Source organism: Mus musculus, chromosome 2 (assembly GCF_000001635.26).
Source record: "Mus musculus strain C57BL/6J chromosome 2, GRCm38.p6 C57BL/6J".
NCBI lineage: Eukaryota > Metazoa > Chordata > Mammalia > Rodentia > Muridae > Mus > Mus musculus.
Genome location: NC_000068.7, coordinates 168,461,023 through 168,488,712, shown reverse-complemented (window position 1 = coordinate 168,488,712; position 27,690 = coordinate 168,461,023). Strand labels below are relative to the sequence as shown.

Genomic DNA, 27,690 nt, shown 5'->3' with positions numbered 1-27,690 from the left:
GGAAGCTTCACCTCAGCTCACATAAGCCTCAGTGACGAGGGACCCTGCCTTTTTGAGGTACGGGCTCCCCTTCTTTGGGACCAGCTTTTGAGTCCATGGAGGCAGGGCAGACTTCAGCCCTAAGTGTCCTGTCTGGCCTTGAATCCGTGTGTGTAACAGCACTTTCCCCTCGGGGCTGCTTAGCTTGGTGTTGTGGGGACACACGGGGACACACTGAAACCCTTAGCCATGTGGCATTTCTGACCCTTTTTTCCCCCAAGGGAACAGCAAGTGTGTGTGTGTGTGTGTGTGTGTGTGTGTGTGTGTGTGTGTGTGTGTGTGTGTGTGTGGTGGGGGGAGGTGTCCTCCTGCTGACAGGTGGGGACCTAATTTAGAACCCAAGCCAGCAATGGCAGTTAGTCTGTTCCAGGGCAGACCTAGGAACATTTGTGGGGAGTGGAATGCCAGCTGTAGGAAGGGGTCAGCAAACACTGAGGGTGGCCAACTGCAGTCCCCACAGTGAGAACAAGGTTGGTAACATAGGTTAGTTGGTGATGTGCCTGCCTAGCAAGCCCTGGGGTTGGCACCACATATAATCAGATATGCGGACTACATGCCTGTAGTCTCACTGTAGGCAGATCAGAGGTTCAAGGTCATTCTTAGCTCCACACTAAAAGCCAGACTAGGAAACACATGGCCCAGTATCAAAAGAAAAATGTAAATTGAAACAGAAGCTGAGTACACTGGGAATGTGGGGAGTCAGGATTGGAGAGGTACAGCTTTTGAGTCTATGGAGGCAGTTAGAAGATCCAGACAACGCTTCAAAGCCACATAAAATTTGAGCTATACAGAAGACATCCTAAGTGTGCAGTTCAGGGATGCTGGCCTGAGCTTAAAACCACTAATGTAGCCATGGTGGGAGGCTTCTGCCTGACAACACCTGCTCTGGATTCTGGGGGAGCTGACATAGAGCAGGCAGGGAAAGCCAGCCATAGCTGCCTCAGGGCCTCATGCTCCTCAAACACTGGATAGCAGCCATCTATGTCTCAAGAGAGACAGGGAGAGGCAGGGTCCCCACATCACTCACTGTACCATGAGAACAAATGGGCATAAACACTACAGTCCCAGGTCCACTGGGAACCAATCTCACCTCCTTGGAAGTTTAGGCCTGGCTTGTAAATGCTGGGAAACCCTCCTCCCCTTGGATGAAGCCCCTTGGGGACCCCAGGGAGTCCCAACTCTTCTTGAGAGTGGATTCCAGTTCAGTAGTGGAAAGGGATCCCCCTCCCCACCTCCCAGAAACAAAGACCTCAGGGAACCCACAGTTTTTTGTGTCAAAGATGCAATCCTCCAGAGGGGACAGGGAAGCCAAGGGCAGCCCTGAAAGCTTGAGTGGAGGAGAGAACACCACAGCTGGGTTTCAAAACAAAACAACAACAACAACAACAACAACAACAACCCCTGAACAGAGAGGTCCCATCCTCCTCAGGGGTCTTCATTGCTCTGAGGGGCAAACAGCTTTGGACAGAGTAACTTTGGGGGACTTTTAAGAAATGTATGTTTGATCTCTGAGATCACAGTAGATGGGTCCTCCTGGGATTCCTTTTTTCTGGGCTCTAGAGAAAGCCAATTTTATTTCATCTCTGTGACAGGCCCTAGGGACTGGCAAGAAGCCCTTGGTATTGCTTAGAGGCATGCCCGACCCCTCATCTTGCTGAATTATGTTGCCTCTGGGACCGCCACCCTGTCTTTGTATAAAGTCCCTGTCTCGGTGCTACTGAGCTCAGCGGCTGGGTTCATCCAGGCCTGGAAGTTAAGATAATACAGAACTGGCCTGAAACTCCAGTCCAAGGGTGAGGTTCCATCCTGGGTTGTGTAGCTGGAAACAAATTGGAAGCATGATAGAGTTCAAAGGTAACTTTTCCTTTTCTTCTCAAAAACGGTTTTGCACGTCTCTTTCAGAGTTGATAGACACACACCTTAGCTGGATACAAAACATATTATGAGACCCAGTGACTGGTCTTTGATCCGAGAAATCAAAGTGAAAGGTAATGATTCTTCTACTTCTCCCTGGGGTCCAGCTGTGTTTTCTCACCCGAGCTCACTGCTTAGTCGCAGAGAATGCGCCAACCGCAAGACCCTCTGTTCTCATTGGTCAATTGTCCTTGCCATTCCCACTCCTACTCTCTCGAGGGTGGGGCAGCTCCAAGATTCTCAGTCTGTGTGGTGGTGGTGGTGGGGTGGACGCAAGGGTTTGCATGCTGTCCTGGGGGACCCCGTACCCTACAGGAGTGGCCTTCAGGGCCAGTCATTCTAAGACAGGGCTGTGTACACTCAGCTTTCTTTCAGGAGAATTTCTTTCTCTGGATTAAGTAGAAGCCCTAGGAAGCCAGCCAGGAAATGCATCATGTTAGCCATGGCTTAAGGGTTTGGCCTTTAAGTTATTGCTAATGTGCACTGACCTGACCCATGACCAGGAGAGAGAGCGTGGCTTTCCCAGAGTTCACAATGCCCTTGCCTGGCTCCCCTGCTCTCCATCCAACTTCACTGGCTCCGGCCTTTGGGGCTTCATAGAAGGGTCAGGTGGTCAAATCAGACTGGCTGGGGCAAGCTTAGTAGGCTCTCTGACAACATAGTCCATCTTGGATTAAGGAGAAAGTTGACTTTCCTGTGCCCTTGCTGAGCTCTCTGGGGCAGTGGTTAAGTTGGCACTATTGGGGTGCCAGGCCATATCCGGCTTCCATTTTTTTCTTTTGTCAGTAAGAGCAACCCCTTACCTCCCAAGCAAGGTCTAGAAGTCCTGGCAAAATCACACTAAAATCCCAGTCAAAAACAGTGAAGAAGCAGGGCAGTGGTGGCACATGCCTTTAATCCCAGCACTGGGGACGCAGAGGCCAGCCTGATCTACGGAGTGAGTTTCAGGATAGCCGGAGTTTCACAGAGAAACTGTCTTGAAAAAGCTAAACAACAACAACAAAAACTAGGAGAGTGAGTAAAAGCCCACAGATGAGCTGGCAGCTCAGACCCCCATGTCCCTGACAACAAGGGATAAAGGCACCCCAACACCACAGTGAACCCCATATGGGAAGACAGGGCGCTCATCCCATCCAACAACAGGGATTCAAACTTCATTGTAGCAGACATCCCCAGACGAGCATGCGCCATGGCCCCGGGGGTCAGGCTGATAAAAACTGGAGATAGTTTATGCTGAGAGCGATGAGGCCCTGGTGTGTGGTGCTTCTTGAGCCCGGGAACTTGGCAGACGATCCAACCGCCAGCCTCCCTCTGACCCAGCACTCGGCCTGGCCCTTGACCTGTCACAGATTCTGTCTTTGCCACTGAGCCTGTAGGGTTGGCTTGGCTATGTTTTAGAAAATTCTCTAGAGGTCTTAGGTGTCCAGAGCCCAGGAAGGGGGCACTAAGCAAAGGTGCAAGGACATTAGTGCAGATAGTAAATCTCATAACTGTGTCCCCAGATAACAGCTCTGGGTTGTGAGTGACAGGGAAAGCCAGTGAGTGCTTCAGGCCAAGAGCTCTTCCTTGGCTCTAGAGAAGACTCCCCGGGAGCTACCCCTGCATCAGCAGATGCGATGTCTTTCTGCCCTGGGCACCGCCGAGGACCCAGTTGGAGGCGGCAGGGAATCCAGACCCAGAATACAACCTCTGCCTGCCTTTCCTGGCTGCAGGAGGGGCTCTCTGGCTACACTTTGACCTGGTGGTAGAAAACAGAGATCTGGGATAGAAGCAGTGGGGTCTCCCTGTCCCTTCTTGCGGGTGCCAATCCAGAGCTAAAGGGGTGGGCTGTAGTCAGAACCTCTAAGAGTCCCTTGCCTTGCAGACCTTCCATCTGCAAGCTGAAGTTTTAAGGGCCTTGTGCTCTGTTAAAGCCAGCAAGATGTCCTGATCCATCCCTCGGATAACTCCATTCTAGAATCTAGAATAGCAGCCCTCAGCCTGTGGGTCCTGACCCACAAGGGGGGGTTGCATGTCAGATATCTGCATGCCATTCATATCTGCATACGATTCATAACAGTAGCAAAATAACAAGTTATAAAGTAGCAACAGGATAATGTTATGATTGGAGGTCGCCATGACATGAGGAAATGTATTAAAGGGTCTCAGGATTAGGAAGGCTGAGGGCCACCCACTGCTCTAGAACTTTACCACTAAACTGACCCAGGATCATTGTTAAGTAATACTAGTTAATGCTCTGGCTCCCTCCAGATTGATGAACCCCAAAGTAGGGAAAGAAAAATCTTTCCCCTCAGTGCCATTGGCAAACTATGGCAGTGAGGCCTGATTTGGCCCCAGTTCTGTTTTGTCAATAAAGTTTTATTGAGACACATTGATGTTGATTTGCCTATAGCCGTCTCGAAAGTTGAGAGAGGGCCCGGCACCCACAAATCTGAAAACAGTGCCTAATCCTTTACCAAAAGTATCTGTTAGGCCCTGGCATGGGCCTTTTAATCATGTCTGTAGCCATTTTTATTGATTCATGTTCTTAGAGTTTGTAGTGTCTGTTTGTATATGAACGGCTGTCAATGATAGTGAGGAAGGCAATGATTTTGATGCCCTTAAAATCTGTCCGTCTTTCCTGGTGGCAGCCTCAAGAGTCGGGCTTAAAGTCACACTGAAGTTAGAGACATGGCCCTCCTCCGTCCTGTCCCTAATGGGGCTGGCAGCAGCGACAGGCTGTCCCTCACCCGTCCTGTTCCTAGAATGTGGTGCTTTCCAGCAGACCACTCCGACTCACAAGATGCCAGGCCTTTTCCTGCACAGAATACAGCAAGGATTCTGGGGCTCCAGACACAAGAAGGGGGCGAATACTGAACCCCACAGAACAGTTTGTTTTTGGCCAGCCATGAGGACTTCAGACTGAATGAGTTAACATCGTGGGCTCTGGATTCAAATCTTTGCCTGCTACAGTCAGAGGCTGCCAGCCTCCACAGGATCTGTCCACAGAGTGACTATGTTAATAGGGCAGAGGTGAGAATTAAAATAGCCCCACCACCTTCAGAAAATCCCAAAGATCATTCTTCTGTGGATAAAATTTCAAGGCCAGTAATAGCCCCCCCCCCCCAGTTCTACACACTCACAATCTATGAGACATGGGTTCCATGCTGAGGGGAGATCAAGTAGTGTTGGAACCAGGACAGATAGAAAGTTGATACGGGCAGTGGGTGGGACCACGTGGGGACTGACGGCCCAAGGTGGGAAGAGAAAGAAGCTAGCAGAGGGGAGACATTCGGAGGATGTATGGGATCGATAAAAGGGAATCAGACCTCTGAGCCTCCCTTGGGGGCCATACCCAACTCTGACATGGGACCTGAAGTGTCTATCCCTTTTGAAGATGTGTGTGCCCATGTCATTACTGGGTACTTCCTATGTTCCGGGTACAGGATACAGCCAGGCACACACAGCAATAGCAAGTTGCCAGGAAGGGAGGGTACAGGAGAGAGAACACACGTGTCCAGCTGTGGGGAGCCTTAGGTCCGGGCTGTGGGTGGCATGGGCAGAAGATACAAACCTTAGAAGAGGCAGGGATGACATCAGCCTGGTGGGGAACCAGAGGTTTCTGGTGGCGTGAACTGGAAGGAAGAAGCTGGGGCCATGCATGCTCAGACAGTGGTAGAAGTGAGGCCACAGAGGTACAGACCCCAGGGTCCAAGAGGGACTCTGCAAAGTCCTACCTGAGAGGGTAGGGGATTGGCCCAGAGCAGGAATTTTAGAAATAGGAGAATTTAATCATGAAGGAGAGGGTTAGGAAGTTGGACAGAAGACAGAGGAGAAACGTGGTGACAGACCTGAGTTGGGGACTCTCCTTCACAAAGGGAAGATAAAGAAAGTCAGTCATGGTGGGTATCATGGACTACATTCAAAGGGCTCTCCCCTGCCCTAGTGGCCCACAAGGGGGACACCTGGGTGGAAAGGTTGAGCAGAGCCCCTCAGAACTCGGAGCCTGACATAGAACAATGTAATTGCCATCAACTCGTTGGTTGGTATGTGTTCTAGAACTTTCTCGCCTGCAGCCAGGGGTACAAATTGGATTTTAGAAAGAAAAGTCAGCACCAGAGAGGTTACAGGAAGTGCTTCAACTTGATAGCCACCTCACCCACCAGCCCTCAATGCTAAAGGCCTGAAATGGGAATCGCTGGCTGAATGTCACTGGAAGGTAGCTTCCCGCTGGTGTGAAACACCTCACCTCAAGGGACAACAACAACACCTCTTTCTGGCTGCTAGAGGTTATCCAGCCTTCCAGTCCTTGCTCCTCTGAGGGAGCAGACCCATGGCGAGGGCCCATGGTGCCCAAAGCAATGCCTATCAGCTGTTTTTAGCAAACCTGGGCTGTGGAGCCACCAGCTCACTGGGCCCTGGCAGTCATGCAAGGGGCAGAATTTGGGTTGGCATTCTGCATTCAGATTCCCATTTGGGGGCCCCCAGGAGTGAGCTGGTACCTGGAACACAGCAGTACAGTCCCCTCCCACATGGTCCAGTCAGCTGACCACAAGTCCAGCCCCCGAGGCCTGTTAACAGAGCTATTTAACATCTTGGAAATGTTTGTTACACAAAGGTCCCATGGTTCATCCTTGAACATGCCCGACACATCTGGCAACCTGTTCTGCAGGCCCACACCTGTTCTATCCTGGGTACTATGGCCATTGACCTGATGTCTCCATGCTCACAGCGCTAGGAAATAGTAATATTTTTGGATCCAGTTTATAGGTTGGGAAACTGAGGCATGTAATGGTTATATCTGTAAAGCCAGTTGTGCAATCAAGTTAGGTCAGAGGTGGTATTCTGACCCCGACTCTGACTCCAGCAGGTACCTGAGGAATACTGAGCTGAGTCCCAACCTTCCCAAGCAAAGCACTGAGGGTAGACCAGTGTGCTCCTGACTGACTGCTAATGGCTGTCGAATGCCGCGCACCAGGCTCAGTACCGTTATCCACCTCACGGTTAACATCCTCACAGCGACTCTTACTAGTCCACTCAGTGGTGCATGCCTAGGATCCCAGCACTTGCGAGACAGAGGCAGGAGGATTGCCCATCAGTTCAGGGCCAGCATAGTGTACACCATGAGTGCTTAGAATACCTGTCAAGGACCCATCACCCTCCTCCCCCCCCCAAAAAAAAAATTAGAAGCAAAACCAGCCAATGAGATGGCTCGGTGGGTGAAGGTGCTTGCTGCCAGGCTTGATGGCTCATGTGGTGGGAGGAGAGGACAGATGTCAGTGGATTGTCCTCTGAGCTCTGCTTGCACGCCATGACATCCTTTGCCTCACTCCTAGCACACGAGTTAAATGTCAAAGAGAAGACAGAATGATGATAAAGGACCGTGCTGCCGTGAGTCTCACTGTAGAGACACGGAGCCCGAGTCACAGGCCAGCGGAGGCACAGGGCCAGTTCTGCTCAGAGACTAACCTGGATTAGCCTGCCCTTTAAGACGGTACCTATCCACGTCCCTGTTGACATGGTGTCACAGACACATCGAGGCAGGGGCCTCCCAGGAGAAAGCACCTCAGACCTCATAGACCCAGGAATGAGGAATGTCTCTGGCGGCTTCTCTGCCCTCCGTGCCATTTCAATCTCGAACGCTCAGAAAACAGCTCAGATGAGAAACTGAGGCAGCTGTGGGGAGGAATCGCCTTTCCTCCCTTGCTTGGCTCAGTTGACAAAATGGTGCGGAAGATGAACACTTGCTCTGGGGACTGGCTGTGCAGCCTCCTGTCAGGGCTGATCTCTGGGATGCTAGGGGAAGCCTTTGGCCAGATTCTCTGCGCCAGGATCTCTCCACCCCATTGCAGTAACTCACACCTCAGAGGAGCTGCCCAGCTGGCACAGGCTAGAGCCGCTTTTCCATGTCAGGGGCTGGCACCATGCCTACAGTTCCTATTAGAACCACATTCTGACGAGGAGAGACCGGCTCCCAATCCCCCCTGAGGACCTCTCTACTCCAGGAGCCTTGCAGCACAATCTTTGAGCAGTGGAAGACCCCTGGTTGTGCTGACAAAAAAAAAAAAAAAAAAAAAAAAAAAAAAAGAAAGAAAGAAAGAAAGAAAATTTAAGTGGGCAGTCAGTTAGCTAAGACTATTGAACCTCCCATCCCCCAACCCCTCACCCCTTCTGTTTTTTAAGGGCCCCGAATTTGGGGGTTTAATATGTTTTGTTTTCTCGTCGGATGTGATAGGATCACATGCTAGATGCTTTGAGGACACGGTAATCACAGAAGCAGCTTGGTAGCCCCACAGTGACTTAAGTATATGAACTAAAGGACAGAGACGGAGAGAGCTGAACTCTTTACCACATGAGCAAGAAGCTGGGGGACTTGGGTGGGGCGGTGATGTATCACTGCGTAGGTAGACATTTGTATTAAAATGGCTAAATGATCGTCACAAGGAAAGATGCAGAAAGTAGCATCTAATTGGATGCCTGGTTTGGGTTGTCATCTCACATCTTTTTAAAAATTCTCTCTCCCTCTTCTAGTTAATGAAATCATCAGGAAGGAGTTTTCAGGACCTCCCTCCCGAAATCAGACCTAGAAACAAACATAATCTCGCGACGCCTTCTACTCTGGACCGCTTCTGTCTCCTCCTGCCGTCTGTGACTGGAACACTGCGCATGCGCACAGTGCACGCAGATGGTGTCAGAGCCTGGGAGCCTGCTGCCGCGCAAACAGCATCTTAGCCGTTGTCCATGGTGACTGGACACGAAAAGCAACTGCCTGCTGACCAAAGCCTCATTCTCAACTCACCAGGATGCTGAACCTGAGACGCCAGGCTGCGCTGGCAGGAGAACTGGAGAAACTGCGATAGCCCACAGACATGGCTTCATTTTTTTTGAATTTTCTCTTTCCAAAGCCAAACAGCCTTGCCCTGACAGGACCACCTGTCCCAACTTCTCAGCCTTAAGTTATAACACACGTACGTGTCTGCCAGCTTCTGGGCCTTTGCTGTGTTTTCCTCTGCTTCAAAGAGCCAACCAAGGAGGCCGTGGGCTGAGAGCCCTCTCGGCCAGCTATTCCCTAACCTGCTGCCTACACCAGACTGGCTGGTGGCATCCAGTCCCGGCTGCCTGTTGGGAACCCTGCTTCTGAAGGTTCCCCTCTCCACCCCCTCCACCCAGAGGTCGGGAGAACCTTCTGGATCCTTGCATTGACTGTTAAGGAGCTAAAACCACCAAACCCAGTCAAAACCTACACGTGTTTGTCATGACCGCCACCAAACAGAACAAAGGGGCCGAAATCTCCCTTTGCTCTGAACTCAAAGCAGGAAAGTGCTGGCTTCACCCTAGTTTGTTTTTTGTTTTTTGTTTTTAACCTGAATTCAGGTAAAGCCTCCATAGACTCCTGAACGCTGCTGTATGAGCTGTGACTCAGGCGGATCCACCCCAGCATATGCCTTAGTGTGATCAAGCCCTGCCTGGCCCGGTTGTGTGTCCTGTGGGATTCTCCACACACACTGCCTGCTACAGGCGGTCCTCCATGGTCTTCCTCCTGGTTCAGTTTTCTTCTTCCAACAGCGTTTCCCCCAATCATGTACGCAAGACCGTCCTCTCCCCTTGCCTTCATCCCAGATGTCTCTATTGGGCATCTTCTTAAAGTGACTTTCTCGGCTTTGTGTGCTAGGCAGAGGACCCGAGAAGCAAGCTACAGTGGCTAAGTACCCGTGGTTGGTTTCTTACGTCCTGGCTTTCTTGTCAAAGTCATCTGAAAGGAAATGGCTGGAGCCGGGCCAGCTGTCGCTGGTTCTCCTTACAGAGACCCCATGCCCAGGGTTCAGCTTGAACATGCAAATATGACTTTGTGGTCAGGACCTAGAGTGTCTCCCCCTTGCTGCAGCCCTGGGCTTTCCCTCCACTGACCCCATGCGTAGACCTGGGCAGAATTCTCGTGTGAACCCAGAATGTCTGTAAGAAGTTGAGCACTAAGCCGCTATGAGTCTAAGTACTTCCTGCTAAGCAAGAAACGTTCTGCTGGCCCTTTACGGCCAGGAGCTTCTGACTGGAGCAATGCCGACTTCTCTGGGGAAGGGTGATGAGGGTTCGGTGAGTGACAGTTCACACTTGCCCTGGCTGAGAGCCACGTTTTGCACATGAGGGAGTCAGGCCCTTCCTCAGATATCTCCAAGTTTTACCCAAGTGCCTTCCTGCAATTGTAGTCATTGTAATTGTAGCTCAGCTGCACTGTCCACAGGGAGACAAAGGGCTAACTCACTTCCCATTAGTTTTCATGTCAGCGAAGGGGTTCCTGGTAGCTCAGACTCCTATACTTTCCTCTGTGTGTATGTGTGCATGTGTGTGTGTGTGTGTGTGTGTGTATATACGTGTACACAATTCTCTTCCCTTTATACTATCTTAGCCAGATAGTCTCAGAAACTTGCTGATAAATATCCCAAACAGCCAAGGAGAGAAAGCAGCATCTGTTACCAGACAAACAGGCCATAGAAGGTGTATGAGCGGCAGAGAGCTATGGAGAAGGTTTGGTCAGTTACAGACTCCAGGGGAAACGTGGCCGGGAGTGACTGCTTATCAACCATTTCCAGGATGGGGAGATGCAGTCTGATCTTAGCGAATGAGAAAAGATGCCCGAGCAGTGACGACGAGTGTACCGCACGTGGGTTAGAGGGGCGGAAGCGGAAATGTGTCCTTGCTAAATCTGTGGTGTCGTTCCGGTGACAGTTCCATATTGCTAAATGTGGCACTTTCTCTTCCAAGTCCACACATCTCCCTGACTGTACAAAGGCACCGCTGATGGGGAGTATATCTATCTACCCAGATCAGTATGGTATTAAATTTTATTTTCTTATTTGTATTTTGATGCTTTTTATCTGCCTTTAAAATATCTCACCCCTGTTGGAGTTAGAACATATTTATAAATGACCAGATGTCTTTTTTTAAGGGTCTATTTCTTTTTTTAAAAAAAATCTATATCTTCATTTTCTGTAAGAGAAATGGTATACTCCTGAGTTTTGTTTTATTTTGTTTTGTTTTGTTTTGCTTTTTGTTTCTCATTCTGGGAAACAAATCCAAAGACTCACCTCGGGTCCTATCAAGACCTCAGGATGGGAGAGAAAGGGACTTTGTAGGAGAGAACACCTTTTTTAGCTTGAGAAAGAGGGCCTGCTCCTTCAGCTCCATGTCAGGGCTGTCCCTGAGAACCGTACGTGAAAGGTTTGGTTGGTGGTCTCAATCTAAAGCCACAGAACTCTGCCTTTCCATGGACAAGCTCCTTCAGGCAGGCTGACAGTTGACAGAGCCAACCACGTGGAGTCCTCAGAGGTGACACTGAGGTGCAGCATCCAAAGAACAGCCACCTTCTCCCCAGCGCAGCGTAGCCACGGACCAAGTGACCTGGGATAACACTGTTCACATGCAGCAGCCTGGTCATCCATTATCCAGCACCACCAGCCGTGGCCAGCCGCCGGCAGCACTGTCACACAGGGAGGCCAGAAGCCAGTGTGTTTTAATTAGCACTCAGAACCTATAGGAGGCTGAGTTGGTTTATCTTCACACCACAGTGCTCAGCATCAGGAGAAACGGGGGCTACGTAACAACTGTGTTCATTTGCCGCGCTTCCGAAAAGACAGAGGTGGCCAGGCTAGGGCGAGTATTCCTGGACTCTTTGCCGTCAGGGAAGGCTGGAGGAACCCGACACATCCTCACCACTGGCATCTCCCAAGTTTGGACACCAACCTTCATGGACCCAAACCAGGCAGCTGCAGAGCGGGAGGTTTCCCTGCAGCCCAGCAGTTGCTTAAATGAGGCAACATCACCTTCACCTACGACCAGCTTACCCGTGCCTTGACAGACATACGGCCACCATCGTTGTCTTAATCCAGTTTGTTTACAGCTAACTCTAAATGGTGGGCCAGGAGTGGTGCTTCCCTGAGCAGGACCCCTCTGAGATCACAATGAAGTCCTGGGAACTGGAGTCAAAAGTGTTAATGCTTTCAGATGGGAATAAACGTCCCTGCCCTGCCTGGCCCTGCCTGGCTCTGCCCTCTCAGGCTTTAGATGGACTGGGTGCAGACAGTGCTGTTGCTATGTGAGTAGGAACCCCAGCATTCTGTGAGAGCATCCCAGACATCAGACATCCCCGTCCCCCTGTCATTTCTCAGCCCTCATGGGAGCCTGCTCATCGGGCTCTGAAGGCCGGGGTTTGGGAAAATCTCCACCCCACTACCTGAGGAGTCGGGATATATCACATTCCTATGCAAAACGATTTTAATCTCCGGTTTCCTGCAGTTTATTTTTGCTATATGTAAAGTATTTTTATACGGCTTATATGATGACAGCTTAGCAATAAACAGTTGAGAGCAACTCTAACTTGGGTGTGTCTGCTTCTCTGGGAGGTGGGGTAGAGCGGCCTTAGAAGCGGGTTTAGACAGCAAGGAAGGTTTTTGTTTGTGTCCATAAGGTATAAGCTCGGGGAGGAGTCTGCTGGCCCTGGGTGGTGGGAACACTGGTCCAGAAGGCTTGCCCAGGTAACAGAGTCACAAGGCCAGCTCAGATCTGCTCCATCCTCCCCATGGGCCCTGCTCTGACCTGCCCCTGGTCCTCCTTTTTAGGGTTCCAGGCAGGAACTGATTTATGAGTCAGCCGTAGACCAACTTCCAGGAAGTCTCTGAGTACCTGAAGTCAGATGAGGGACGGGGACTTTCTGTTTGATGATCTTAACAAAAATTACTAGAGGAGGGCTATCATCATCCAACCTTAAAACATACATTCCAGAAAGTTCCCGGACTTTCTAGCTGCCTTCCTCCTCTGAATGGCTTTTCTCCTTTCAGAGTTAAAGTGCCCAAGACAGGTGGAAGGAGTTGTTATTTCTTAAAATCTTAATATTATTCAACCGTCATCTACCCTTGAGAGTTGTGCACTGAAGTCCTGGGGGCTGTGCCTCATAGACTCTCTCTACCCAACCATGATCTGCTCTTGGGATTTCTAGACCTCACCTCCACCCCTTCTGATGCCTGCAGCCAGCAGGGCCATGGGGACAGGTGTGCCAAGCCCTGACAGGGAGTTGCACGGTGGCTGCAAACATCCAACCTGGCAGGTCTCAGGCCCCTCCAGTGACTTAGGTCAGAAGCCCTCAAAGAGCCCCTCAACCTACAGGGTTCAGATTCCAGAAGTTTCCTGGTGAGCCCATGGCTCCCGGTAGCTGGTGTGGATGCCACTAATACAAGCTCTCGGGAATGATCACATAGCTTCAGTGGGTAGGAAACCCCCCACCTCCGCTGCCACACACCCAGCACCTGCCCAGCAGCAGACACCCCAAGCTGGCTGCACCCTGTAGAATGTTTGCTGTAACTGTGTCTTTCCCCACTTCTGAAGCTCTTCCACGCTTTTCTGGAAGGCCAGCATCAGCAAGCAGCCAAGGACAGGAGCAAGACTACACCCACTCAAAATAGACAGACATCTTTTACATCTCCATGCAAGCTTTCCTGGCAAACATAAATCTGAACCATTTTTTTTGTTTGTTTCCCCTGATGCAAAACGAGAACAGTCGCCACCTTCCCAGTCTCAGGACCCTGACAGACACTGGCTTCTGTTTGCTATCGGTTTCCTACAGCATCACTCCACGGCTGGGCTTCACCATTGAGCCTTGAGCTCCTGTAGGGAGCTCATTTGCCATGAGATCTGGAAAAACATAATAGAGGCTGGGGTTTCTTTGCTTTTTAACTAGACCCTAAGAGCCGGAAATGAGTCTGTCCACTTTTCAAAACTCCCCAGATGTAAAGGAAGCACACACTGGAACCCCTGGGGTGACAGCAGTCTTGCAGGGGTCCCTGGCCACTCGTGCCATAGCAACAACAGCAGCAGCAGCGTTACAGCAGGGGAGGCATGACTCTGGGTTGGTAGCAAGTGGGGGCTTCAGAAGGCTTCAGAGAGAAAGTAGGACAGACACCGGCGCAGCCTCTTTGGGGTCATAGACCAGAAGGAAGCACAGAACCAGGTTGACTCTCAAACAGCAAGAAGGCGGAACCACAAGAGTCATTAGTAATTGAAAGTGAAGGCCACAGCCAGGAGGAGGCAGAGGGGACTGGCTTGTAACCCTCATGACATTCTGTGGTACAAACATCAGGTTTGGACTAAACTTTTCCCTAGACCGCCTCTCTGAGCCCACCTGCCCCAACTTCCTGGTAGCACCCAGAAGTGAGGTTGTGTGTACACAGCCCAACCTAGAGGTACAGCCAAGGAGACTGCCCCAGCCCAGCTGCTTTAAGAATTCCTTTTTCCTGCAGATTCTATACTCAGAAAGTGCACAGTGCCATCATGGCCATCAAACGTACTGCAGGGACTATACTGTACTTAGCCAGATTTTGAGGAGGGACAGTAAACCACAACCTCTAGGACAAATTTGCCAAGGTCCCTCAAGCGCCCCACCAGGAGCAGTGTAGACCCACAAGATTCTATCTCAGGGCCTTTGTGCCTAGTGACACAAGGCCACATAGGCCAGGCTTCCCAGGACCATTTTTGAACAGGGCAGTTCAGACTCCTTTAGAAGATTCCAGATGTGGACACATCTGCATGACTTCACTGTGCCAGCCACAGGGCATTTCTAGTTAACATGCCTGAGATTCCCCAGTTCCTGGTCTCCACCCCTCCCTTCTCCACCAGCTTGCAGCAACACCATCCAAACAGTTGCTTAAGGGACAATATTGCGGTCACCCTGAGCTCTCACAGCCCCATTTCCTACAAATCAGCGAGTTCTGTGGCTCTGTCTCTAAGGTGTCTGTCGCCTCCTCCCACGGTACCCAGAGACCTCCCCTCATCTGCCTGGATGACATGGTAGTTCTCAAGTTTCCCGGTTATTTCCCACCCATCTTGCCCACAGCAGAGCCAGACCAAGTCTCAAGATACCTCGCATCCCCTTCTGCCTATAGGCAAAGCACCTCATGGGCCTTAGCATTTAGATCCGGACCCCAGGTAGCATCCTCAGCCATCCTCCCTCCTCCCCATCTCCACTCACACAGCTTGCCTCCCTTGTTCTCAGACCACATCTCCCAGTTCTGGTTCTCCTTTCTTAGTACCGGAAGTGCCCACTTCCGAACTCCGGAAGTGCTCCTGGCTCTTCCTCCCCAGTGGCAAGGTACCCCGTGAGGCGCCCTACATGCTGAGCCAGTGCTGGTATTAGATGTCAGCTTGCTTATTGACTGTTTCATCTTGTGGGTCCCAGGAGAGGAGGGTAGTGCTTGCCTGGGCTCGGGGCTACCTCTCCACGCCCAGCACACAGTAGGACATCAGTACATGGAGGATAGGGGGTTGAATAAACAGACATCATAAACAGCTTTGACATGCACAAGAGACAGACAGCCACAAAAAAAAATTAATCACTTCCTAATATCTAACCCATTTTTCAAAACCAAACAATGATCTCAAGAGAGGCCTTCCTGGTGCCCCATGGGGCTTGGTGTGTTCATTTCTGGTTACACAGCGGTTGTTTTCTGGCAAGCGCCAACTCCCTTCACTGCAGAAAGCAATAACGACATGACTCCCTCTGGTCCGCGAGCTGCCAGGCCAGCATCTGCTCCCGGCAGCCTGCAGTCACCTGCGGCCCTCCTGCCTGTAAAGCACTCTCTGCTGTAGCTCGATGGCTCCTATGGGGCAGGTAAAGGAAGGGCGGGCAGCCAGCGGCTGTTTACTAGACAAATGTGAAACTGGAACTTCCCCAGGGGGTGCGATTGATCAGGTGAGAAAGGCAGCGGATGTGGGGGCTCCACAGCGCCCACTGCAGGCCGCACGGCAACACCGCAGCCTGGCCCTCAAACCTCAGGGCTCCCAGAAACCCAGGCTCGCAGTTACCAGTTACCCTTCACATACTACCAGTGGTCCCCAGGGCCTCTGAGTACCAAAGGGTATTCTGCCCAACCCTGGCCCTTCCTGAGGCCCACCCTGCTGAAACTAAGTTGGGATCCTAAACACCATGGCTTCCCATCTCCCGGCTCGTGGTCTCACCCCAGCTTTTTGCTTTTTATGCTTCTCATGGGCTGTCAAGTCCTCCCTCCCCGTCTTTCAGGAGTCCCCGAGACCCTGCTGTCTACATTTTTCCTTCCTAAAATGCTTTTTGCCTTCTACAACCCATGGTAATAAGACCCCACATTCCCCTCTGAGACCCAGCAGCTCCCGAGCCCACGCCACCCCAATCCCCACCTGACTCTACAGGTTCTGGAAACATTTGTAGACAATGCAGTGCTTAAAGTGTCAAAAACTTACAGTCGCAGCTCTGGGGACCAGAAGTCCAAAGTGGGGTTTGTGGAGATGCTCAGCAGGTCCCTCCAGAGAGGACCCCCCCTCCTGCCTCTTAGGAAATAAGACAGCTGCCCTTGGGACAGGGCTCCCAGGAAACTCCATATTCTAAGCCAGCAATGTGCCTCACCAGCTGGTCTCCATGAACTTCCTTTGGCTGATAATCTATGATCACACAGGGCACACCTGGGCAGCCCAAGCACCCTCCCCAAATCACCTGTGATCAGTGTTCACACCATCTCTTGCTGTGGAAGATCCATGGGTTTCGGGAACTATGGGGACCTCTTTGGGGAGGTCTCTGTCAGCTCAGAAGTGACCCCGAGGCTCCTGGGGCTGGTGTGTGTGGGGGTGTGTGTGTGTGTGTGGGGGGGTTGTCTTCCATTCCTTTCCGGACTGCAGGTTGTGATCCCCACCTGAGAGAAAGGAGCTTCAGTTGGGGAAGTGCCTCCTTGAGATCCACCTGTGGGGCATTTTTTCAATTAGTTATCAAGGCAGGAGGACCCCTTGTGGGTGGTGCCATCCCTGGGCTGGTAGTCTTGGGTTCTATAAGAGAGCAAGCTGAGCAAGCCAGGGGAAGCAAGCCAGTAAGAAACACCCCTCCATGGCCTCTGCATCAGCTCCTGCTTCCTGCCCTGCTTGAGTTCCAGTCCTGACTTCCTTGGTGATGAACGGCAGTGTGGAAGTGTAAGCTGAATAAACCCTTTCCTCCCCAACTTGTTTCTTGGTCATGATGTTTGTGCAGGGATAGAAACCCTGACTAAGACATCTCCCCTTCACAACCTCACTCTTCCTCCACCCTCTCCTGATCACCACGTGCGTTTGCATCTTCTAAGGAACATGGCAGCAATCTGCCTGATGAGCTACCTCCTGCAGCCCTCCCAGTGAGTGGCTCCCTCTTCCCCACCCTCTCACCTTCTCAGAGGACAAGCAAGCAACTCCTGCTGTCTAAGGCAGTGTATTTGTAACCCGCTAACTTGTTGCCTTTGAGCAAAGTACCACCTGCTGCCACACCCACACACTCCAACGCCCCTCCTCTTACTCTGGCTAGTCTGTTCTTTTTGGGCTATCATCGGCTCATCACTCAGGCCAACCTCAAAATCACTGTGTAGCTAAGGGTGACTCTGAACTCCTGACCCTCTTGCTTTCAGTTCAGGGATTACAGACATGCAGGACCACAACTGTTTATGCAGTCTAGGGATCAAACTCGTGGGGGTAAGGGGACTTCATGCATTTGAGGGGAACACTGATCAGCTAAGCCCCCCCCCCGGAGCTTCCATTGTTGCACAATTAATATTTGATTGGGTTGGCTGTCTCACAAACACACACACAGATGCTGAAGAAAACAAGTTTGTGGCTCGATTGTCTTTGGAATGGGCTCAAAGCAGCTCCCTGGCTTCTCAGACTGCTTAAGATGTTGGTATCCATAGAGGAGAGGCAGGGAGAGGCGAGAAGGGTAGTGGGGGAAGGGAGAAAGAGCAAAATGTACCTAAGGGCATGTGTGGAAAATGTCACAATGAAACTCATTGCTTTATAGGATTACCATTAAAAAACAAACAAACAAGCAAACAAACAGATGCTGAAGACCAAGGCGACTGTCTCCCAGGGACAGCAGAAGCAGCCTTGCCCAGAGTGCACTTGATCTCTGTGACCCTTTGGAGTAGAATGTGGTTCAGGATAATGTTAGAGACTCCAAACTCTGTAATGTCAAACCAGAGGACCATCACACAGGACCAGCATACTGTGAGCCACAGCCCTTGTTGGCCAGCCTGAAGCTGACCCACAGTTTATAAGGGAGGGACAGTCAGGCTCACCAGTAGCCCCACCCCCTGAATGTACCTGCTGTAACCCTGCCCCCTGAATGCACTTGCTTCATCCCCACCCTTCAAATGCACCTGTTTAGTCCCACCCCCTAAATGCACCTGCTGTAGCCCCACCCCTGAATGCACCTGCTGTAGCCCCACCCCCTGAATGCACCTTTTATAACCACACCTCTTGCATTCATAGCCATGATCACTCTTACCTTGAGAGTTTAGACATCTGCAGTGTTCATCAGCTCCTGAGTTCAGGGATGAGGGTCTGGGCGTCCCTTGGGTGTCAGGGACTGCTACTAGCCCCAACCTCAAGTCCAGACACATCTATTCATGTATGCCACAGATGCTAGATTATAATCATGTGCCCAGAAGGTACAGGAGGCATGGAGATGAGCAACAGGTGCCGTGGAAGAAGGAGCTGCAGGGGTGAGTGGTCAGGGATGGTACAGCTGCCACCAGACTCTGTCACCGAGCCTTATAGACAGCCTGAGGTGGAGGCCTTTCTCACTACCCAGGTAAGCAAGAGGCTCAGGGGACACAGCCCATGACCACACACCTAGCTGAGAAGTGTCACCAAATTTGCTGTGCCACCTCCTCACCCTGACCACTCTGAGGAACATAGAGCCATTCGGGGGAGTGGCCTGGGCGACCCAGCCATCCTTAAGGTCTACCTGAAGCATAAGCAGGGGCTTTAACCACATAAGAGCTAGGAGGAAGATGCTGTGTGTGGAGGCACAGGCCTGTCATCTCATCTCCTCAGAGGCGGAGGCAGGGGGATTGGAAGTCCAAAGCTAACCTGAACACCAGAGTGAAATCAAGACCATCACAGGAGATCTAGTGAGACCCTATCCCCAAATTAAAAAATGGTAAGAGGCCTGTGTTTGTTAGCCCAGTGATGGAGTATTTGCTTAGCATGTGCTAGGTCCTAGGCTGTATCCCAGTACCCCCTACACACACACACACACACACACACACACACACACACTCTCTCTCTCTCTCTCTCTCTCTCTCTCTCTCTCTCTCTCTCTCCCTCTCTCTCTCTCTCTCCAGGGAATGGAAAAGGGGAGACAAATGGGTCAAGGGAATTTGTTTATGGGAGGGGGTGGGGACAGTCTCAGCACTTGACTCTGGCAGAACACAAGTGTGACCTTGGAAACGGACTTCCTTCCTATCCCCAAGATGGGGAAACAGCCTCTGTGTCTGTGGGGACACCCATGTCCCCAAGTGGATTTAACTGTCAGGCCTTATGATCCACAGTGACAGCAAACCTGTCTCCCAAGGAGTTTCCAAGCACACCAGTGTGAGAGGTGCATCCTTGGGGCCCAGCTCCCTGGCATGTACTGACAGTACCTTTCATGCCAAACTTGAACTTGGAGGCTCTATTCCAAGATGAGAAGAGACAGCCGGCCTCTGGGACGCTGGAGGAAGGCCTCTGGTGGAGTCCCGCTGCCCCCTGGAGGAGACATAAGGAGCCAGCTGGGATACAAGCAGAGAAGTGCACAGCAGCTTCCCAGGGCTGCTCTGTCCCCCCTCAGGTCCCAGCAACAGGATAGCCTTTGTCCTGACCCAGATCTCACTGTATCCCAGGGCTGTGTGTTCTGTCCCCAGAGCCATTCCCACTTCAGGGCACTTGGTGACGAAATGGCATTGAGATCAAAGGTGAGCCCTCTTCCAGGCACTGCCATGCAGAAATAGAAAGTACACCAGACAGACTGTTGCCATGGCCACTTCTATCCAGCCTCAGGATGCAGCTTGCCTGTCACCTCTTCAGAAAGCAGGACTCCCAGTTAGAAGCCACCCCACTACTGCAGTTCCTCTATCCCTTCCTCTGCAGCCCATCTGCAGTGTCACCAGGCTCAGCTCCCTACAGAGCCTCACGTTAGACATGGGAAATGATAGAAGTTCCACCAATATGCGCTGGATGAACGAGTGAAGGTGAATGCGTGAATGAATGAATGAAGATAAGCAAATGAGTAAAGGTGAATGAATGATGTATGAATGGATAAACAAAGATGAATGTATGAGTGAGTGAATATGAATAAGTGATGAATGAATGAATGGGTGAATATGAATGAGTAAATGAAAATGAATGAATGAGTGAGTGAATGAATGAAGATAAACACATGAGTAAAAGTGTATGAATAATGATAAATGCATGAACGGATAAACAGATGAATGAATGAATGAATGAGTGAAGATGAATGAATGAATGATGAAGATGAATGAACGAATGAATGAAGTGAAGGTGTATGAATGATAAATGCATGAATGGATAAATGATGAATGTTTGAGTGAGTAAAGATGAATGAGTGAATGAATGAATGAATGAAGATAAACAAGTGGAGAGGAACGAATGAGTGAATGAGATAAATGAATGGTTGAGAGACTGAATGACACAGTTGCTGTTCTCAGGAAGCCCTACTTAGAAGGGGAGTGCACAGCACCGTGTGAGGCGGGCTGGATGATGACTCCCCCTGTTCCCTACGCTCACTGGGGACCTATAGAAGTGACTTGTCTAGAGGAGGGATCTGGGCATGCGATACAGGCACCGATCTCAGGGGAGGCCAGCCTCATCATTCAGAGAAACCAAATCCCATGACAAGCAGCCTTAATGGAGAGAGGGCACCCAGACAAAGGCAGAGACAGTGGTTCCATAGCCTCAAGCTACTGAGGGCCAGGCCTGGTGACGCAGGCCCTCGTGCTAGCTCCTCTGACACCGAGGCAGAAAGATGAAGAAGTTCACAGTTCATGGCCAGCTGGGCACCGAGACTCAAAATAAAGAATGAAAGGAGCCTTCTTAGCTTAAGAGGTTGAATGCTTGCCTAGCTCTCATGAGGCCCTGGGTGCCATCTGGGGACACCCTGCTTTGGGGCTTCTGACCTCCAGCAAGGAAATCTTAGGCCCCTGTTAGCGGGCCCTTGTGATGGCCAACACTGAAAGGAGCTCATGTATAGTCTCCCTCATCCTTGCCACCTGCTGAGGCGCTGGGATATTTGCATATTCATAATGAGATCTCTTGGGAATGCAAGCCTGAAGTGCAAACTTCTTGCACACTCAGCCTGAAGGGAATTTGCAGGGAGCATTTTTTGTAGCTTTGTGTGCAAAAGTTCTGTGCTTTTCCCACAAGGATACGTTGCAAAGTAGTTCTGGTCTGGGGACACACTGGATTTTCTGTTTTCAAATGGGGGGAGTCCTCCACCTGTACTTTGGCCAACCATAGGTAATCTGTCAACACCCAGACACCACACGGAGGGCCACAAGTCACCAGTGCTGAGATACCATCTGCTGGTAGGCTTTGGCTGAGCCATGGCAGCTGAGTCCTCCTGTCTGGCTGGAGAAGCCACCACTCAGACACCAGATGGAAGGTGACACACCCACTACAAGCACCTCCACCAAAGCCACCTGTGTCATCTCACCCCTTCAGCTCCCCCCTCAATGTGACCTTCCGCCAAATGGGACACTGACCCCTTTGCTGAGCACAGGCGTTCCAATCTCCGTGAAAGCCCCCTGACACCAGCCCTCATTACTTGAATGGATGCTCACCCGGTTCTCCATGTCAATCTTGAGGTGAAATGTACTGTTTGCTGCGTTCTGTCCTAAAGCCCGTGGGTGTTGGGACGGCTCTGATCCCTGATCTACTCAGTCACAGTCACAGCCAAGCTGTAGCCAGGACACAGATAATGACAGTCTCCACAAACCACACCTTGATGCTGCCCTCCTTTTTGTAGTCAGCTACCCCACTACCCGCCACCTTTTCCCATGAACCGCTGACCACCCATCCCATTCACACGCCTGTTCACAACCTCCACTCTCCCTCCCTGCTCTTCGTGGATTCACACCTTGTGCCTCAGGGCTGAACGTGGCTCCTGGGAGGGCTGGATGAGGCAACTCACACCTCCAACTCCAGTGGCAAGACCAGGAGCTGTTAGATGTTAAAATGAGCCCACTTAATGCATTAGGAAATGCGTGGCCCAGAGTGAGCGTTGGGTGCGGTGGTCGGTGCTGATAATGGTGATGGTAATGATGGTTGTCATCACCACCATCATCACCATCATCATGTCCATCACTGGCCTGGGTCACATGACAAGGCTAATGTCCCCACTCTGATTCAGGCCAAAGTCTCTGACAAGCACCGGAGGACTACTGCGGCCCAGGCAGTGTTTAGCACGCCCCCTGCCAAGGCTGCCATCCCCTCACTATCCTTTCCCCATCAGAGCTGAGTTCTGCGGTGCTGAAGAATATTTCAAAAGTGATGTGAGCGTATTTTTGAGGTCAGGGTCTATAATCAAAACCACGACTCCCGGACGGTGGCCTGGTTTAGAGAGAGAAGCCGGGTGAGTCACCGTCCCAGCCATTTGAATGAAACAAAGACACAACAAGCTGGGCCTTCCTCCTCTGCCAGATTGGATGACCTCAGGCTTACAGAGACACAGCTGGAGCAAATTAAGGGATGGATCTTGGGTTCCCCAGATAGTGAAGGCAGCCCAGCGTGACTCACTGAGAGGACCACAGAGATGCTAAGGGAGCCCCCTGGGACTCCAGGCAGGGCAGACCAAAGGACAGTCAAAGCGGGAGTGCAGAAAAGACCCCATGGTCCTGATTTCCTTGACATGTTTTGGGGACCCAGAGGACACTGTCAGCCCAGGTGGATTTACCAGTGTCAAGAATGGTTTGCTGTCTGCAGTAACCTCAATCCTTAGGCCCACCCTCCATCCCTTGCCCCTGGGAGGGGACAGTCAAACCCAGTCCCTGCCCAGACATCCTGTGTTTCCTTTGTAACATGTCTGCCAAGGCTCTCCATTGCGAGGGCTCTTTGCCAGGGAGACTGCCTGAGACAGTGAGAGAGACTTGAGCCACAGAACAGAACAGAGGGGTGACCCGGCTAAGTAGCTGCTCAGGGTGACTCCAGACTTCTGTGCCACCTCACCACAATGCCTTTGCCAGAGTCCTCAATTCCAGCTCAGAGTCGCCCAGAAGTCTTTCAGCATATTGTAATTAATATTCGATTTTGAAGACGGAACTGTTTTCTAAACAATGACAATACCACACACCTGGGCGAAACACACCATAATAAAGAGTAAAAACACACAATCTTTGTATAGTGTGTATGTCCGTGTGTGTATGTGTGTGTGCATGTGAGCACACATGCATGTGTGTCACTTGTGTGTGTGCATATGTGTTTGTGCACAGTGTGTGCGCATTTGTGTATATGTGTGTGCATGTGCGTGTGTGCCTGAGTGCATGCATATGTATATGTGCGTTTGTGTGTGTGCATGTGTATGTGTATTTATTTGTATGTGTGCACGTGCACACGCACATGTGATGCATTGCATATCTGCATGTGCTCATGGAAGCCAGAGGTTGGTGCCAGGTGTGACTCTCTTGCCTGCACTGTGTGCTCAGGACGGAGCCTCGGCTACAGGAGTAAACAAATGCTCTATTAGCTGCTCGTCTCACTGGGCAGTTCTGGAATGCAGAACTAAGCTTGGACTTGTCAGTAAGCTGGTTCTCAAAAAAACAAATAGTATTCGCTGATGGATTTGGATGCAAATGGAGCCACAGAGGGAAATGTGGCTCTGTTTCCTCACCACCGAGGAAGCAAGCAAGCTCCCATCTGGATCCTCTGCCTCTCCCATGGTCTTGCCACCACAGCACACTCACCAATGCCTTTGCTACCTCTTTTTGAGGTGGCTTTTGGGGACACAAACACACTTGCTAGGGAGCTCTCTCATAGAGTACATGGCTTGTGAATTTTCAGATTCTTCAGTGTCTGATGAGAGCACCAGGTTTTTGCCCCAGGAAGACCCTTCGTTGAAAATGTTTCTCCCTCAGAACACGGAAGCTGTCTTTGCTTTCTGGCAGCCAAGCTGAGGCAAATCTTGTGAGAGGCTGAGTCTCAGTCCTGAGCAGCTGACCACTTACGACAGGATTGCTTCCAGACAGGGTGGCCATGTGATTGGCATTAGGTGGGACAGAAATCAGAAAACTCCAACTATGACATAGTGTGTATATGTGTTTGTGTGTGTACATGTGTGTGCATATGTGCATGTGTGAACATGTATGCATGTGTACAAGTATACATGTGTTTATGTGTACCCATGTGCATGTCGAACATGTGTGCATATGTGTACACATGTACATGCTTTTGCATGCGTGCATGGGTCTGTGTATGTGCATTGCACATGTAGGCACGTGTGAACACATGTACATGTGTCTGTGTATGTGCATGTGTCAACACATATGCATGTTTGTGTGTACCCATGTGCATGTGTGAACATGCATGCCTATGTGTATATGTGTTTGTGTGTACGTATGTACAAGCATGTGTGTATGTATGAACATGCCCTTCTCTGGTCAGCCCCCTTGACTCTTCCCCTGGAAATTTCCATCATCGTGAGGTTGGAGCTCCTGGTATCTCCGTCTCCGCTGTTCGTTCTCGGTTCCACCTGTTCATTCTCCACTCCGAGATCCCTCCAGCTCTGGCTTTCAGATGTCCAACTTTATCGCCATCTTTTGTGAAGGGACGGACTGCTCGCTCTTCCTTAGCAGCTCTGTGTCTGTGGCGGTGTTCTCCATTTCCTCCCCTCCGCCTGCCTGGAGCAGAGGAGGGGGCTGCTCTCCTCTCCACACAGCATCCTCTCCCTCTCTTCTCAGTGGAGAATGACCCCAGCATATGCGGGACAGTAGCGTGTGAGGGAGGCCTCACCTGTCTCTGCATGTGTCAACATGACCAAGGTTTGACCAATGGGATAGATTCTGCAGACCATTCTGAGAGATAAAGACAGATATGGGGGGGGGTAGGAGACGGGGGGTGGGGGGAGACAGGGGAGAGGGAGACGGGGAAGGAGAGGAGGAGGGAGAGAGAGAGGTATAGATGTGTTCACCTGTGTGTGCATGTGGAGGCCACAGGAGGACCTAGGGTGTCTTGCTCTGTCTTGCTCTATCACGTTCTTATTCCCTTGTGACAGGATCTTCCCCTGAACCTGGAAATTCAATAAGCTCAAGCCATCCTCTCATCTCTACCCCTCACAGTACTGGAGTTCCAGACACATCCACCTGGGGATTTGAACTCAGGGCCCTGAGCTTGCATGGCAAGCACCCTTCCCCAGTGAGCTATCACCCCAATCCCCTGGAACTTTTTTGCCTGCATCATGAAAACCTTATAAGGCCAGGAAGGCTGCCATGATGGGGAAAGCCCTGCCCTGCAGGCAACCTTAAGATGATGCCACAGTTTTCCCAGCTTCTCAGGCCACCAGGCTAAACCCCGACTCCTCTCTCTCCTAGTTAAAAATAGTCCCCTCGTTTGCGGCTGCCCTGAGCACACCGCAGACCTCTGGAACAGCTTTGCTGTGACATCACAAGCCTGAGTCAGGATGCTGATGGAGAGCTGAGGCACAGCCTAGGGGTGAGAGGCTCAGGATGCTGCTGAGCTCAGGGACCCCGGGGACAGCGCTCCTGTCCCATCTCACGACACCTCGGACCTCTTCCCATCAAGGCCCATCACAAAGTGGTGCCCACGCCCTGCCATTACTACATCGCTGGTCCCTCACACATATACCCTCTCTGCTCCTCCACTGTGGAGCTGCCTCTGTTGACACCCAGTGCTGTCATGGTTGGCATACTCAGAGAGGCCCAGGACCTGCCTTGTCCTTGTGAGCAGGGGTTTGCATCATGTGAGAGGTTCCCGTGGCCACCAGAGAGCCTCCAGGTTCCAGTTGAGCGTATTCTGGTTCGGGACTCAGTGTTCTTATTTTTATATCACTTATGTGTGCGTGTTTGCATCCACAGTCTCCTGTGAACCCCATTTACAGGAGGAAAAACTGAGGCTCAGGGAGGCCAATATTATCAGAGCTGGGGTTCAAGCTCATTTCAAAAACCTGCGCTTGCCAGTGTGACATTGCCCACACTGAAGGAAGTCCAGAAATGGCCTGGTAGGAAGTTCACTAGCTTCCCGCCCTCCTCAATGGAACCCAAGGTGGCACGACCCACATCTGTTCTGGTGCATGTGACAAGCTGTCCCTCCTACCCTGGGTTCCTCTCATACCCTCCCCTACTAATCATCGAGGGACAGTGCTATAGGGAGCTGTTGGGGACTGGGAAAGGCCCTTGTGGGCGCTGACTAATCAGCTCCCAACAGCGGAAGGTGAAGAGCCTTTGGGAGAGGAAAGTTGGGGTGGGGTGGGGGGCTGGGGGAGGAGCTGAGCCACCCAGGACCACCTGGAGGCAAGGTGCCAGGACATTAGCTAGGCCCACAGGAAACGGCTAGGCCAGGGGAAAGACTCTGGCCCTTTCTAAATTGCATTTAAAAACAAAGAATACATTGGAGAGGGAATGGGCCTGGTTGTTTTTAAAAGTGAGAAATATGAGCTTTCTTCGTGCGGCACACCTCTCCCAGGACCCCAGGGAACCAGCCGGGAGCCCCTGCCGCCCTGCTAAACGGCACCTTCAAGCGGAGGCTGTGAGCCTAAGAAAATGTTGAGGTAAGGTCCATAGCTGCCCGGGCAGCCAGAAGCAAGATTAACTGAATGGTGCAAACAAACGAGGCTCCTTCCTGGGCAAGGTGCGCAGGGGCAGGCCTAGCTGCCACCACCCACACCCTCAGGCCCTGCTCTGGGCCCCACTCTGGCTCTTGGGGTTTCTGGTTTGCACAGGACAGCACCATCACTTTCCAGCCAATGGGAAGAGGAGCGCACAAGGCCTCGTGGGTAATGTGGAAGAGGAAAAAGTGCCAAGCAGGGCACTGGCCTGGGAGCTCTGTTCTCTCAGTTTCTCTCGGCTTGGCACCCTGCTTTCCTACCAGCTGTTCATGTGTTGTTAGGTAATGAAAACTTAAAATCTCAAAATTTGCCGGCACTCATTTTTTTACTGTTCGCTCACATGCTGTCGGCTCAAGCACCAAGTTGAGAGCATCTAACCCATGGCGGAATGGCTGAGCTCTTCCCAGGCAACAGGAACAGCAACAAATGACCCCAGCTGCCCTTCCGGCCCACGAGAGTGCTGCCAGGAAAACCCCAGGGACCCCTTCCGGAGTCCCCTGCTGTCTTTCCCACGGAGAGTCCTTCCATTCTGTGCCGAGTGGATGGCAGTGACTTCACACTCAAAGGGACTTCCCTCCTGGGTTTGTTCCCAGCTTTCTAGGATCCACTGAGTGCCAGTTGAGGATGCAGCATCTCAGCACCCACCCTCCCTCCACACTCACCTTGAACTTGTCCGGATGCCGGACTCACTCAGGATTCTGAAGTCCACACTCCCAAGCATGGGGTGGTGAGGGACCGTGGAGCCAAGTGCGGAAACCCCTTTTCTCCCACCCATGAGCACGCCCCCTTGTCCTAGCAGGACCTCGTTTATAGAATCCAAGTTCAAAGAAAAGAGATGATTGAGACTCTCTCAACAGTGGAGGCAGTGGGTGGGGGTGGTGTTGGGGTGGGGGCGGGAGGGGCTACCAGGGTTAGCTTACCCCCCCCCCCGCCCCCCAGCACAGGAAGCACGCCTGTGAGGAGGATTCTGGAAGCCTGGTCACTCTTCATATTGAAATCTCACGTGAACATGTAACACGGCCAGTTTGGAAGCCGTGAAGGCTGGAATCTGAAAGTGACAGTTACGCTGGGATGATGGCTGCTTTTAGATCAGCTCCAAACTTCTGAATAAGTGTCCT

General features: G+C 51.4%; 1 protein-coding gene across 12 annotated transcripts in view; it reads left to right on the top strand.

Annotated features, from left to right (window-relative positions):
* Nfatc2 (nuclear factor of activated T cells, cytoplasmic, calcineurin dependent 2) overlaps positions 1-12,303 on the top strand; it is a 125,248-nt gene extending 112,945 nt beyond the window's left edge. For 6 of the 12 annotated variants that reach the window (NM_001291171.1, NM_001291174.1, NM_001291169.1 and 3 more), the window contains 2 exons: positions 1,942-2,027; positions 8,464-12,303. In NM_001291171.1, coding sequence (NP_001278100.1) covers positions 1,942-1,985 — 44 coding nt within the window. In that variant the 3' untranslated portion in view covers positions 1,986-2,027; positions 8,464-12,303. The remainder of the gene's footprint in view (positions 1-1,941; positions 2,028-8,463) is intronic. The other 6 variants (NM_001291173.1, NM_001291170.1, NM_001291168.1 and 3 more) reach the window with 1 other exon arrangement.
* Positions 12,304-27,690: the final 15,387 nt, after the last annotated feature.